Raw genomic sequence first — 15,640 nt, 5'->3', positions numbered from 1 at the left:
CCAACAGCTTCATTTGGCACAGGCCCGAGACATCAATGTGTTTCATAAACATCAATTGTAAATTCGTTGGCACCTTTACAACATTCACAACTAGCTGCAGGACAAACCAAACACACGCCCTCCAACACGCTGACCATTTGGTTATCTCACATCTGGTCAGCTCACAGACAACACAGCCCCAGGGTGTATTATTGGGGGAGGGTGTGTGCTGTTCTCACATACTGTATGTATGGTTGAGTGATTGAGGAGAGCTTTGAATTGACCTCACCATTGTGTGTATAGTGATTGTAGTTGTGAGGAGTGATCTAATCACTGAAATGGAATGGAATCTGCATGATGGGTGTGTATGGGGGTGTAAGCAGCTTCACCCACAAGTAAACTGTCATGTTCAAAGCTCCTCTTGGCTCCCTGTACAGGTTAAATTAGGGCTTTTACAAATTATTATAGCAATCAATTATGTTTAAATACAATCAATCTGCAGTGGCGTATATGGTTCAGAGGAAACATAATGCCACTGCAGAAAGATTCTTTGGCAAAATGTTCTTCCACCTCATGATGTAGTTTCACCACATGATGTAGTTTTCCCACAGTGAAACACAGAGGTAATTTACACGCTCGACTTTAACAACAAAGAGGCTCAAGTTTTAAAGTCAGCATGGCCTTTTTTATAACTGTGGGCTAACTTATCATTATTTTCATTATCAATCATTCTGCCAATTATTTTTTCCATTAGTCAAATAATTCATCGGTATTTAACATTTCAGAAAATGCTGAGAAGGGGCCCACAGCATGTATGGGCTCCTGGGGAGTACACCAGACAGAGACTTACAGTTTGATGTGTTTTGAATTACTTTCGATGTAAGTAGCCCTTTATTTCTATTATTGGGATTATGATGTATTTCAGATGATTAACAGATCATCTTTGATCTAATTAGTTATATTATGATGAAGTACATGTAAAGCTAATTATATTTTATAGACCATATTTAAGTTACCTTTCATGGGAAATATTTGGCATGATTTAAAGGATGACTTTATGTTTCAACAAGATGTTGTAATCTCTCTTTCTTTCTTTGTGTAGAACCAGGGCAATCAGAAGCAATCACCTTTAAAATAACTTCCTGGCTAAATCAAAGGAAAAAGTGATTGTAACCTTGTTTGCTGGTGGTTTGTGGCTCCAGTTCGAACATTAAATCCGTAACAAAGATTTTATGAATTGTGATATAACACAAAGAGCCAACGACATAGCGCATACACTCCTACTGTTGTTAGCAGGTAGGCAGCATGATGTGTTGTGAGCCTTTAGAGCCGAGAGGAAGTTAAAGCAGCGTCACCTTGTGGGCTCTCTATCTGCTTGGTGATGGATAGGAGTTGGGTGCAGTATCTGCAGGGCAAAGGGCAGAGTGAGACCTTTCCACAGCGAAATGGAGGGTTGTAGAAAGGAATGGTAGCTGTAAAAAGCATCTGGTGTGGTCTTAAGAAAATTAAATGCTCTCTTTTGGGGGCATAGTTGAGCTGAATGACCTCTCCTGTCTGATTCACAGCGGTGGGACAATGGACTAAATTAGCCTTACCGTTGCATGCAACTAGTAACAATTTCATTTGTTTGAGAAATACAGAGCTGACACACCATCACCAGTCTCCAGCCACTTGTCTCACTCCAGCAGCTCTCTTGCGCTCTCTGCTGACAGTGCACATAACATCCACTCTTTCTGGATGACCTGATTCTTCCTAACCCCCTTTATGTATATTCAGTGCCAGCACTGGTGTAACTGTATGGCTGTTCTCCAGCCACCAGAGTGTGTGTGTGTGTGTGTGCTCTCTGTGGATCTTCACGCATCAGTTTGGAGGAGAGGTTCAGGGAACGTAGCTGAATATCGGATCAGTTTGGTGGGATGAAGTTGCAATAGGAGTCCTGTTAGTCTGAAAATACATCCCACTATTTCACAGCAGAGCTGTTAATATATAGCTCTTGTTCATTTGCTGGGAACTAGCAGGGCAACATAGATGGACTGCAAGCTTCACACACAGACTGAAATATAAGCTAATAAGAGATGTTAAGCATACATAGAAGATGAATAAAATGTCTTATTTTGACCTATAATACATCATGATTTATTTGTTGATTATATTTTATTCATCATAAAATGTGCCTCTGAATTGGAATGGATTAGAAGTATAAAGTTGCAGAAAATGCAAATACAAAGAAATACCCCCGATTACATAGAAGTACAGTTCTTAAATGTAGTGCAAGAATAAAGAGTTAGCTTCTGTGCTCTAAATGTTATCTAAGACTATTCATTTTCAGTTTCTTTCTCAAGTCACATTTTGTTTGAGGCAATCCACAGAAGGAAAAGGCTTTCTTCTTTTGGTGAAGCGTATTTGAAAAGTCATATGTATGTTTATGTTATAGAGATGATTCATTGTATTTCTGTAAATCCCTTTTGGATTCAAATCAAAAAGCTTTCCTGGTAAACTTACTCCATGTTATACTAATCTGTTCTGTTTCCATTGATTAACCAACACAATCTCTCTGAGCTGCATGGGCTCAATCTTTGATGAATAACACTGTAATTGTATTGCTTTGAAACAATAATTGATACCTGCGTTTAAAAGGTAACAACAATGTGGGAGCTGAATAAGTGTAACTCTATCAAAACAAGGCATTAGTTCATCTTTTGTGTTCTTCTTCTTGTAATACACTCACGTGTCTCTGCTGCCTGTCTTAAAGAGGAACCATGTGGACACAGGAAGCTGTAGATTTCATGAAGTCAGTTTGCATCACATCAATAGACAATAGTGACAAATCAAATCCCTGCAGTCTATCAAAGCACTGAAACATTGAAACAAACAGGTTATGAAAAAAAACATAACTGCATGCATGGGAATTCATCTCACATGCACACAATGCTGTTTCACATGTGATATTTGAAATAGTTGTTTTCACATGTGATATCTGAAGGTCCAAAAGTCATATACAATATATTTGTTTTTACATTGAAAGATTATTTACAAAATATTGTGAACTTTGAGTTTCTCTCCTATGTGATGTAATGCAGTGTAGAAGCCAGGCAAGCTGCAGGTCCTGCAAGTCAGTCATTTAATAATAATGCTTGTAAATTAATTCAATTAAATTTATTTTGTACAGCCCCAAATCACCAATGTGCCTCAGATGGCTTTATAATCTGTACACATGTGACATCCTCTGTCCCAGGACCCTCACATCAGAACAGGAACAACTCCCCCAAAAACCCTTTAAAGGGGAGAAAAGAGGGAGAGACCTTAGGGAGAGCAACAGAGGAGGATCCTCTATCAGGATGAAGTGTGATAGATGTCATGTGTACAGAATGAACATAACAGAGTTATAACACATTCAATTATTCAAATAATTGAAAGCAGAATGATGATGGATGATAAATAAAATGAGGACAGCAGCAGTGGATATAGTATCAACATGGTCATTACTTCCTGCTGCTATGACATTTGTAACCAATAAGTCTCCACAGGTCAGCAAGGTCTGTAAAGAGCCAACGTGTCTTCAGCATGTTTCTATGTCTAATGATTAACTGGTTGGGTGTGCACTTGGTCATCGTGCTGTTCAAACACTGAAAGGTTGCATTTCACCTATTTCAGGGTGCTGTGTATGTGTGGTAGATGATGTAATGTTAGCCCAACACTATTGCAATGTTGTCTTAAGGGGAAGTTAGTGGTTGGAGAGATGATGGAAGATATGTTTCTGCATTTGACACCTGATGGAGACACATGGTTTTCAGTCTGTCGACAGGTCTAGTCAACAACACACGGCTTCCTAAGTAACTTTGGAAGGTCGGGAAAAATATGAATCAGAACATTTGTGAATTACACAAAAGTCTAAATGAGTTGGGGGAAGTTTGTCAGTCCATAGCTAATCCATGATAGAAGTGTTCATTCAAAGCACTGGTAAGGAAGAGAACACCCAGCCGGTGACCTGTAGGGGCACTAAGCCCAGCTGTTGACTAGACCGAGCAGGGCTGATAGACATGTTTACTGACCTGCTAACACTGATCAAAGGTCTGTAGAGTGACAGTGCACCAAGAGAAAAACAGAGAGAGGAGGGAGGACAGTGAGACTCAAAGAAAACACAAAAGGTTATGAAAGTAAACCTTAAGGCTTCATACAGCTGCTTACTGAGGGTTTTAGACTTGTGACTGAATCAGTGGTGGAAGATGTAATAAAATATTTTACTGAAGTAAAAGTTAGTACCACAATTTGAAAACAAGTATACTATTGGATTATCATTTTTGATATAGTAACAAGCTGAGCGACCTGGTGCTCTTGCTGCACTCTACTGCTGGCTGCAGTAAAGCCAATTCCAGTTAGTTTATATGCTGTTGTTTTTTTGTTAATCTATAAACAAGCATTGAGTTTAATATGTTTATTATAGGCTTTTCAAATCTTCATCTGCAAAGTAAACAGTTAGTGCAGCTGTCAAATAAATAAAGTAAGAGAAGAAGAACCCAACTCTGCAGCTCATTGTATATTTATATCTGCACTCACTTGTTGAAATTTGCTACACAATGGAAAATGATTACATTTTATGTAAAGTACAGCATGATAAGATCTACATATTTAAAAAGACTCTGTAAGTTATTTTCAAATTTTGAACAGGTCAGATTTAGTATATCTCATATCTGGGAAGAGGACACAACAACACGGGTGCTTCAAATAGTCAGAAGATCTTTCAAGTTTAAAAAATAACTTTAAATCATATTGTATACACCAAATTATTTAACACTTAAAAATGTGTTACCAACATTAAAACTTGAGCTTTTGTGTTTGCTTTTTCTTATGTAACTTTAAAGTCAATACAGTTGTATGTGCTCAGAAAGACCAAAGCACCTAAGATATACATTCATTCTCTTTTCTGAAAATAGCAACGCAAATAAATAAACATTCTGTTATTATGAACCTATTGTAGGTTTGGCAACAATTAATACAAATAATTATAAACTCATTGTGAACAATTTCAGAAAAAATTTCACAACACCTGGGATCTTCTGAAAATAATGGTCCTAACATAGTCAAAGGTTCCTTATCATAAATGAAAAGAAAGCAAACGTTTAAACAGTTAAGTCAATAAAGATGTACTTCACAGATAAATGTGTTTTTGAATCAATTAGCTCAATGATATGACTGTACTATGATGAAACACATCAATGCTGTTGGTATTATTAAAATGTCTTACCAACTTTAAAGAAATCAGCATTCTATGGTTGAAAATGGCTAAACACGCCTGTTAGGGCCAGCTGTGCAGCGTTACAATCACAGCACATGCCTGTTCTCTCCTTCTGTGTACAAGAAATGCCGCTGTCTGTTGAATCATTGTTTAATGGCAGATTATCTGGGGATAGAAATATGCTTTCCTACAAATGTGTGTAGATGAAGCATTAAGATGTTAAATGTTACTCATTTAGCGGCTGGCTAGTTAGCTTGCTAAGTCCACCTTGTTTTCATGCTACACTGGTTACAGAAAATGAGTGGAAGAGCGGGCTGGTGGCCAGTGGCAGTGCCGGGTCTCTGCTCCCCGCTGATAGACTACTTCGCCAGGAGGAGAGTGGACGGCTGCTCCAAAGACACCCAGAGGCGCTAGGGTTCGAGCAGGCTGAATTCAAGTTTCCACAACCACAATGCTCCGTCTCCAGAGCTGGCTTCCTCTCTCCTCCTGGCGAAATAGTCTCCCAGCGCTCCCATTGCTATTTTCCAAGCTACTGTACTACTGTAGCTGTCATATTTGTTGACACTTCATCAAGATTTTAGTCATACACAAGTGGGCGTGGTTTCATCTCTCAGGCCCTTGCCCTTTTTTTTTCTCTCTCAATGATGCAGTGGGTGGACTTGGGCTCCGACCTGGGGTGGAGTTACACTTTAACAAAGAGAATGCTGGATGGATTGGTTCGGCTGGCTGATAAGATAACTGTGTGGATGGAGTGATGAGTTGGAGGGAAGTCAGGGTTCATGCTCTCTGCAGCGTTCCCGTCCATGAAAACACACTGTGGTGGAAACTATTTGGCCTCAAGGTATTTTTTCAAAGCATTAAACTGTCACAGTGGTGCTTAGATTGAGTTCACAGGATTTTACAGCAAGATGACCGTTTGTTTCTTGGTTCTTGTCGCTTGGGCCTCTGGTTGAAGGTTGTGCCCTTCAGCTGCTACACAAATCTCCTAAAAGCATTCCATCCCTGAGGTCCACTGGACAAGTGACTGCTGGGTATTAATGTCTAGCTATAAAAAATTATCTTCTTTGTATACAGTAACATAGCAACATTCCTGTAAGAGTAAAAGAGCTGACAAAAGTTTCTTTGCAAGTGGACGTGACATTTGACTTTGGAACCCTTAGTTTTAGTCCCAGTAACTTGAGAAAAGTTGGCTAAATTAAGCTGAACCAACTGTAAACACTGAGCAATAAGCAGATACTAGTTCGATTTAAATAAAGAAATGCTTTATACGCAGATTGATATCACCTCCATGCTTGTGCTTTAAGTTCAGAAACCAATAGCTTGGCTCTTTCCAAGGTAGAAAATATTCTCTTGTTTACACAGTCGAGCCGGTTTGTTCCACATGGAAGTTAAGAGAAATGTAAAAACAACAATTTGTAATTTTAGGCCCAAATATTGTTATTTGTATTTGTAATTTCTTGACAAATAACACTACAAGACAATTAGTACGCTTACGAGGTCTTTTCTTTTTTACTTACAGAGCCAAGCTAGCTGTTTCCTTCTATAAACCTAAGCTGAGCTAACATCCTTATTTAAAGTCAGTACTTAAAACACAGACTTGAAATGGACATCGACTTCTTCATGCCACTCTTGGATAGAAAGCAAAGATGTACATTTCAATTAGACTTAGACAACAACAAATGTCTCACTTTGGTCAGATTTCAATGAGCAATGTAACAGGGAAGACAGCTAACAAGCAAACATGACGCACACACTAGCTATCAGATGGACCAGTGCTGAAATGTTAAAAATTGCACAGACAGCTGTCTTGATGCAGCCAACATCTTGCACAGTGAGTATTTATGAGCGAAGGCCTCAAAAATGGCTGCCAGAGAGTGTTAGGTTGTTATAAATCCAAAGTCTAAATACAGCATGTGTGGTCTGAGACATCATCCCTCTAAGAGTTGCTCAGTCTCCCGTTCCTCCGAAATCAAGGCCTCCTCAGGATGAATAGTGATGTCACCTGTTGGGTGAGTGGCAATCTGCTGCAAGAGTGTCTCTGACTGAAGCAGCTGATTGGTCCACTCCTGACAGGCCCCCTCTATGCTAGGCCCCTCCCCACCGTATTCTGGAGGTAGGACAGGTGGTGAGAAGAAGTCGTTTAAAGTGTCGTGGAAATTAGCACCGTGCATATGGATCTACAGTAGGGAGAGATGGAACTTGATCTTAAAGAATGTTGAAAGGCATGTTGTAAAGAGAGTCTGAGGACAGAGATGGGTGTGCAGTGCAGTATGATCAGTGTGATAAACAGGCTGCTCACCCTCTGTTTGATCTTATCTGGCAGGAAGGGACGAATCATGGCGAACACAGGTCGGAAGAACAATGGCTCGTTAACCAGATGGATTCCTCTGACTTTCAGTGGAAAGGAGTCCTGAACATGCAAAATCAAAAACAAGGACGGGTGTAGAAACACATTAAGCAAGCTCACTACTTGGTCAACCAATCAGGCTTGTATAACAATATAGCTATATATTAAATACAATAGCTAAAAACAGTCGTATCAAACCCTGCAAAACATTAGTCTTATGAGGCTATTTTCTCATATGAACTCCAGACATTGTCCAGAATTTCCCTTTCACACATGTAGCACACAACAGTGGTGTTCTCCCCATAGACTGTATATAAGAAGTGGACGAAGTCACCATGATGTCACCCATTGGTTTGTGTTTTGAAGCCTCGAGTTCGCCATTTTGTCTGTCGCCATTTTGGCTTTTTGCAACCAGAATTCACACAAGAGATGAAGTTAAGTAGAGATCGGCCGATTAATAGGTTTGGCCAATTAATCGGTGCAGATATCATTGGAAATGGGCTCAGAGTGTGGCTGATGGCTGCACATCTGGCACATCACCGTTTTACATTGAGGCTCCATAAGCGTGATGAGGACCACTTTTGCTAAATTATCTGTGCACATGTGATTAAGTCCAGGTAATGATCTAAACAACCGTTAAAGTGCCATGAAATGGCACTCGTACTTCTAGAACAATAGTGGTGCTGGAACGCCATAAATATGTGACAAACTTTGAGTGACGTTTTACAATGTAGACTTCTTCAAAGATACATTTTCAGAAAGCAATTTTCCATAAAAAGTCCTTAAGGGATGATTCTTTCTGGGGACAGGGCTAGAAAATGTTGCTTAAACCTTTGTGGTCAAGCATAACATTGGTATTTAGGTATTTTCTGACTTGTTTTCAGCGTATTTCTCCCCCACAAAAGTTATCTATATATGTATATATGACGCAATACTATGAGTTCTTTGTCCATGATACAAGACAGGCAGACATGGAAAATAAATTATTCAACTGTTACTTTAACTTACACACCAATTTAACCTTCTCTCTTCCAATTAACCCAGCTACGTATTCTCTTTCATGATATGAAACATACTTTAGGATCCTCCTAACCCCGGGAATATTATATTATATATATATAATATATACTGTAAGGTTACAAGGTTATTTATTGTCATTGTACAACAAGGTTGTGCAACGACATGCAGTTTGTAGTCCCACAAAAAACACAAAATAAAACAAAACTCTATCATATATGGAGGGTGGAGGATGAATTAAGTAGTCTGACAGCCAGAGGAAAGAAGCCGTTTTGATTAATCTTTTTGCATATTTTTAGCAGCCTCCTTTGATCCTTTGCAAATTGGTCATCTTTAATTAATGCTGAAGCCTCTTTTCTCTGACTCGAGGCTCCTGTTCCAGAGTCAGAAGATTGTCCAAATGAAAATGGCCAAAGGGTAAAATAAACTTGATGCTTAAATTGACATATATCCTCGAAAAATCACATCTGTCGAACAGATCCATCTGCCTTTGATTGGTTCGGGCAAATTAAGCTCCCAGACAGAGCATGGTTGAAATAAACTCTTCGTTCTTATCAAATTCTTTTCTTTCTTTCTTTCAATATAATATTGCGGCAGATCTAAAAGCTACACATTAGAATGATCAAGCCACTGTGCAACAAATACAGGAACAACTATGTTTTAAAGAAAGAAAGAGTCTGACTTTAATGGAGTGTTGTTTCAGTCGTGTGCCTTAGATGTGAATGGAAAGTCACAATGATGACATCCTAATGTTATTCCTGTGGTGTAACATGCAGTCATCATGTTGACACCTCAAGTTCTCCCTTTTTTGATAGAACCTGTTACAAACTGGGGGTGTCTTCTGCATAGCAATACAAATGTTATTGTGGATAACCCATATGAAGCATAGCACCATAGCACATGAATACTTAAGTGTCCAGCGTTATGGCACATAGTAGAAGTAGTATTTACAAGAAATCAAACCTGAAGCAAGATTTTAGGCTTACCGCAAGTACAGAGGATATCTTTCTGGCGAGGGAAGGGTTAACCTGCAGGGCATGGCCTAAACTCCATCCCTGCAGGTCAAATATGACCTTCAGACCCCGTCTCTGTGTCTCCGTCTCAGTGGAGATGATCTCTGATGTTATCAGGCTGACTCTGAACACCTGGAAGGCCGTCCAGTCTTTTGGGTTCCACTGCCCTGCAGACAGAGAACACAGACTGTTACTCTACTGTCATGGAGTACATTCAGAGTACATCCACACTACTCCGCTTCTATTTGGAAACGGAGTTCTCAAATAGAAACGATCTCCGTCCACACGGGCGTTTCAGCATCGTTTTCGAATTGATCTGCATCCACACGGCAACCTTCGAAAACGGATATCACGTGACCATTAACATACACTGGGCATGCGCGTGACGGTGTAAACAGGAAGTAGATTGGTTGCTTAGTTAAAAAAAATACGACAGAGTAATAAAGTAGTCTTTAATAATGAAAGGTTGTGTTTGAAATCTTCCTCTATGATCTCAAACAGACACAGTTCGTGGAAAGTTTTAGAAGTTTTATTTTTCAGACTTAGTTACAGCGCTATAGGTCTTGTTCTATCTCTCTCTCTCGCTCATATCAAATTCACTTTAAAATCAACACTTACACGTAAACGTTTACTAGATAATGGGTCCATAAATGTGGTCAACACACGTCTCTCACTCGTTTCCTCGGTGTTGTCTGTTCTCACACGTAGCTCTGCTGGTGGCTTAACTATCTGTCCTACTGGAGAGCATTTACTGCCAACCGTGACTTCAGACGTCCGCTCCGTAGGTCTGATAACGCCGCTGGACACGCCACTCGCTAATCGCTCCATTAACAGCTGCTTCCTCCACAGAAATGCAGACTTTAACTGAACAACAGCTGCTAGTAAAAACAACAAGGTCAGCATCGCCTGCAGTCAGTTGTCCATGTTAAATTAACCTGGTAGTCGATCGGTAATCAATGTTGTTTGTGAGCTTCCGGGTAAGGGTCACGTGATAGACATGTGACGAATGTGATGGAAGATTTCTATGTTAATCGGGAGAAGAGAGAGTTGTTTACAAATCAATAAAAAAAGTCTTCAAAAGATTCAAAGTTGTCTTTCTCTGTTTATTCGCTTGCAAGGGAAGAGTGCACAACACAATACCTACTCAGTAGCATGTTGTAGAAGCTTCGACTAAGTACAAGATTCAACATCATTTTATCCATAGAGAAGCCCAATCTAGATAAATCATACACAGGGGAGTACAGGTCTTTTGACACAGGCTGTCTTGATCTGCTCATTATCTAGTTTCTGTTAGATGCGTTCTATCAGTTACGGTTTCAAGGTAAGATGAGACTTTCACCTGCAAGTTCCTCATTACTGCATAGTTTTAACCACACGGAAGTTTCGGGTTCACAACACGGACACACAGTCTTAAATATATTTTTTCCCATTACACGAATCAGGGAAGGACACGTCATGACTGCTAAGAACCAATCAAGTAGCGAACGCGGGTGTGGGCGTCATCGTTTCTGAATGTATCCAGTTTCGGCCGTCCACACGAAAACGCTACCTGCAGTTTTCAAACTCCTCCGACCTCGGGAGCGTTTTCAAACTTATCCGTTTACGGTGCTCGAAAACTCGGGCATAGTGTGGACGCTCAGTGCAAACGTAGCAAAACATATGCGTTTCCAAACAATAACAGAGGAATGTGGCCATGTCCACATTCCTCTGTTATTCATGTAAATTCTTAAGCACATTTAGATCAAAATAACTAGCATTTTTGATATAATCTAACCATGTATCAGTACCTCCAAGGCCCACTACATAGGGCTCTGATGACTGGTTGAGAATAGCTGATGTAACACATTCAAGACTGGCAAAGAGGACACAATCACGTGGGTTCATTCATAAGTCATTCTGTGACGAGGGAGTGGACAAACAGGCTTAGCAAGAACATCTACGTCAAACACAGAGGAAAAGCAAATAGTGTAGAGGAAATGAAATAAATAAAAAATTCTTTCATAATCAATTCAAAATCCAAAGTGGGAAAGTGATACAATAGAAGACAAAATAAAGACCACATTGAGAGAAGCAATCTAACCACTAAACTTTACCTTTGGGAAAGATTTGAGCATTTCTTTGCGAACGTTAAGAATTCGAAACCATAGAGCATGTGCTTAAAATATGCTGGAAATACTGTATGCAGCGGAGAGAAAAGTCATGATGACGAGTCTACACGGCCTATGACTAAAAACCTCTCGAACACAGTAGGATATAAAACGCAACTAATACAACAATATATTTAACAAGATATATATAACTATATCTATAGTTACATTTGTTGCTTTTCATATCCTACTGTGTTCTAGAGGTCTTTAGTCATAGGCCAACATCAACACACACACTCATACTGACCGATTCTGTAGATGAGCACCCTGCTGCCAGTGTGGTCCCGCTGCGGGAGGACGGCATGGTACGTCGTGTTGAGGAGGCCAATCACCGAGGAGGGAGACAGGCAGGTGCTGATCTCAGGACTCTCCCTCCGCCACCGCTGGTAGTTCAGTAACAGCTGCAGGACACATGAAACATTCACATTTATAAGCTTTAATCTACTCAAACCATCAGAGTAAATGCTCCTTCTGCTGGAGATTAAACAGAAAATAAAGACCAGGCTATGGGGTTCTGATAAAGGGAGTTTGCACCATGGTCAGCACCTGTCCAACACTGGTGTCTGTTCCCCTTCTCTCTCATCATAAAAAGCAGATTCAAACATCTGTTTGTGTGGTAACAGTCAGTCAGTTTGTGCATCAGTGGTACAGACTGCTGAGCTTAGACCCAGTTGGGTGAGCTCCAGCTGCTTTCAAAGCAAAATAAGCAACTAAGCCTTCCTGTTGAGCCACAACCTACACTGACTCAACATGCTCAAATAAAAGAGTACTGTGACCAGTCTTCAAAAATATTGTAGTAATAATACAGCAACGAGTATAATAAAGTCTCTGTAAAGTCAGTATAGTGTACAACAGACACAGGTACACCCCTGGTTCACTAGTGTTTCACAGTGGTTCTATCCCTGGCTCCTCCAATGTCTGTTGGTATCCGTCAGTTGGTGTGAAAGTAAATAAGAGTGCAGGGAGACAGCAAACAAACATACATAGCTACAGTACAAACTCATGAGATGAATCTGTGTATCTATCTGTGACATTTGTTATTAAGTTAATAAAAAGTCAACTCTATGAATAAATGTACCAGGAGACAACGGATACAAATAAAATGCACTATTTAGTGTTGTAGTTGCCTAATAGGCCTTTCTGACAGCAGACATTTGAACTGGTCACTGTAGGAAAAGCACAGGTTCTAAGCGCCTCTCACACAGAACCAGGTTTGTGTTGCTGGACCTATTATTTGATTTGAATTCTTCCTGACCTCAGCACAACCTTCGACACAGTGGTCTATATTATCACAATCAACCGTTTGAAAGAGCACATTTACATCAGTGAGGTGTCTCAGTATTGGTTCATCTCTTACCTGTCAAACAGACCCATCTGTAACGCTTGGCAAAGCCTCAAATCATGCGTAGAAGTGACTTTGACTACCACTGCTATGTGGATGACACGCAACTGTATGTCTGTGTTGAATCCTGGTACCACCGACGTGGCCTTTATTAGACATTGGATGTCCAAAGATGTTCTCCAGTGCTATAATCTTTCAGAGGTAAACCTATAGCAGAATGCTGAGTCCATGTGAAGTAATACATCTATAATGTCCTCATGTTTTGATGACAACAGCAGCCCTGATATGGATAGAGAAGTTCATGAAGGTCTACGTGCTAAGCCAACATTCTGACACATTTTCATTTCTATGCCACAAGGTGCAGGAGAGTAACCTGACAAGCCGGATGGTTTGATTGACAGATCTATCTGAGAAGCGCAGGCACTTCCTCGCGTTTCCCCTAACCCTAGTGTAGCCTCTCCCTGTGTTTGTGTTCTCCTGGTCCGCTCCATCTCCGTTAACCTGGATGATATTCTGCTGTTTTGACGCAACATGTTGTTTGTGTACAGACTGTAAAGCCCTCTGAGGCAATTGATGATTTTTGGGCCATACAAAAATAAATGTAATTTAATTGTGGGACTACAAACCAGAGCAGGGTTGCAAATGTAATTATATGTATTCAGTGACATTTTATTGGGCATCAACCTTGCTTTTATGTAGTTTTTGTCAAAGTGCAGTGCAGTGACAGAGCTGCTCAGAGCTGTTGAGGTTGCTCCGTGGGCTCATGATGCTCATGCCTTTTTGTTAGAATCATTCTGTATTTGCATTCAATTCTGACCCAACCACTGTAGAGTTCATGCACAGTCCAATATTACTCAATTTAGGAACTAATAGTTGTTCTAACATCACCAAAATATTTGTAACTTCATAGTCCTTTTATGAATGTATATACACGACATGTCGGAGCTGACCTGGTACAAGCCGTAGCTGAATTGCATAAAGTACGTGTACCAGTATTTGATTGTGCTAGTGGAGCCTTGTTGAGCTGTTCACCTTTACAAAGCAGCTTCTGTAGCTATATCTGTACAGTGATTGGGAGCAGAACAATTTCACATTACCAGTAAAAGTTGTGCATTCAAAACCTTACTTAAGTAAAAGTATTATCAGAAAGATGCATTAAATACTTAAACGTAGTCAGTAATGTTCCTTGTCAGTGGTTTACTATTCTATAACACAGTATTTATGAAGTAGGAGCATTTTCTCAAACCATTTAGGTATTAAGAAGAATTCTCAATCCAACTCACCAAATGTGGAGAAGTGTATGAAAAACATCTGTAACTAACTAAAGCTGTCAGATAAATGTAGAGTAGAAGTACAACGTGTACCTCTGATAGTAGAAGTATGAGGTAGCACAAAAATATACAAGTATAGTACAAGTACCTCGAGTTTGTCCGTAAGTGCAGAAGGCTTCTTGAGTAAATGTAACCGAGCCACTTCATCACAGTAAGTACACGGTGAATGATAGTGTACAAACATTACAGCAAGCCCTTGAGCCCTTACAGCAAGCACTTCAGTCCATAAACAGCCTCCACATACTTCCACAGTGTGTTAGTTCGGTACCTTCAGAGAGAGCTCCTCGTCGAAGTCTCTGGCCCGCAGGAACTTGAGGAGAAAGCCTTCGGAGAACGTCCTGACAGCGGACAGCTCCCCGGCCAGCAGCGCTCTCCGCCTCAGGCCGCTCACATACGGCCCGAGCAGCTCCGAGTCGTCCGGGAATTCACTGAGCTGAGCCCCGTTCATGTCGCACAAAGGTCCGGCTACATTTCACTGCCAGCGGGCTGCTGCTGCTGGAGGGAGTGAGGAAAGAGACGGACCGCAAATGAGAGAGGGGAGGGCGGAGTGTGTGTGTGTGTGGGCGTGTTTTACCAGTCTAGTGGGGACATAAATGTTACGTTGTTCATACACATGACATCTATCACACTTCTGTCCATCCTGATAGAGGGATCGTCCTCTGTTGCTCTCCCCAAGGTTTCTCCCTTTTTTGGGAGAGTTTTTCCTGTTCCGATGTGAGGGTCCCGGGACAGAGGATGTCACATGTGTACATATTGTAAAGCCCTCTGAGGCACATTTGTGATTTTAGGCTATACAAAATAAATTGAATTGAATAAATATGTTCACAGAGTCACATAGTGGGGACTCGCCTTCCTTATGGGGGCCCGTCCCCATGACGTAAATCACTGCATTTTAGGGTGAAGACTTGGTTTAAAGTTAGAAAAAGTCTCTCGGAAATAAAGTCACGAAAACACGACACTGCGTGTGTGTGTGGACAAAATAACCAGTTGGTGCAGTTACAGCTGTAGTGCCTTGCTCATGGAACTGTAACAGTAAACAGACTTGTGATCAAGAATCATATGAACTACATATATGATGACATATCTTTTACATCATCATTCATTATTTTCTAGTATGCACTCAATCAAATGTAATCAACTTATTTCTATACTAAGTGTAATATTCAACACGTTATTTCAACAAGTACCATGCTCCCTCTGCTCCCTCTGCTGGTCACCAGCAGCTACT

The 15,640-nt window shown here is 40.4% G+C and overlaps 1 protein-coding gene across 2 annotated transcripts; it reads right to left on the bottom strand.

Moving 5' to 3' along the window:
• Positions 1-4,503: 4,503 nt before the first annotated feature.
• On the bottom strand, positions 4,504-15,053 carry ttpa (tocopherol (alpha) transfer protein). 2 transcript variants are annotated; one of them, XM_031877230.1, is made up of 5 exons: positions 14,681-15,045; positions 11,987-12,140; positions 9,566-9,759; positions 7,515-7,625; positions 4,504-7,392 (listed from the first exon to the last, which is right to left on the bottom strand). In XM_031877230.1, exons 1-5 carry the CDS (start codon positions 14,858-14,860, stop codon positions 7,144-7,146), a joined length of 888 nt encoding a protein of 295 aa, XP_031733090.1. In that variant the 5' UTR covers positions 14,861-15,045; the 3' UTR covers positions 4,504-7,143. The 2 variants fall into 2 exon arrangements, with proteins under 2 accessions (XP_031733090.1, XP_031733091.1); XM_031877231.1 differs by having other exon boundaries at positions 7,214-7,322; positions 14,681-15,053.
• Positions 15,054-15,640: the final 587 nt, after the last annotated feature.

Source organism: Anarrhichthys ocellatus, unplaced genomic scaffold (assembly GCF_004355925.1).
Source record: "Anarrhichthys ocellatus isolate YVR2014 unplaced genomic scaffold, GSC_Weel_1.0 scaffold129, whole genome shotgun sequence".
NCBI classification, from domain to species: domain Eukaryota; kingdom Metazoa; phylum Chordata; class Actinopteri; order Perciformes; family Anarhichadidae; genus Anarrhichthys; species Anarrhichthys ocellatus.
The sequence above is the reverse complement of the archived record's forward strand: the minus strand, read 5'-3'. Positions and strand labels throughout refer to the sequence as shown.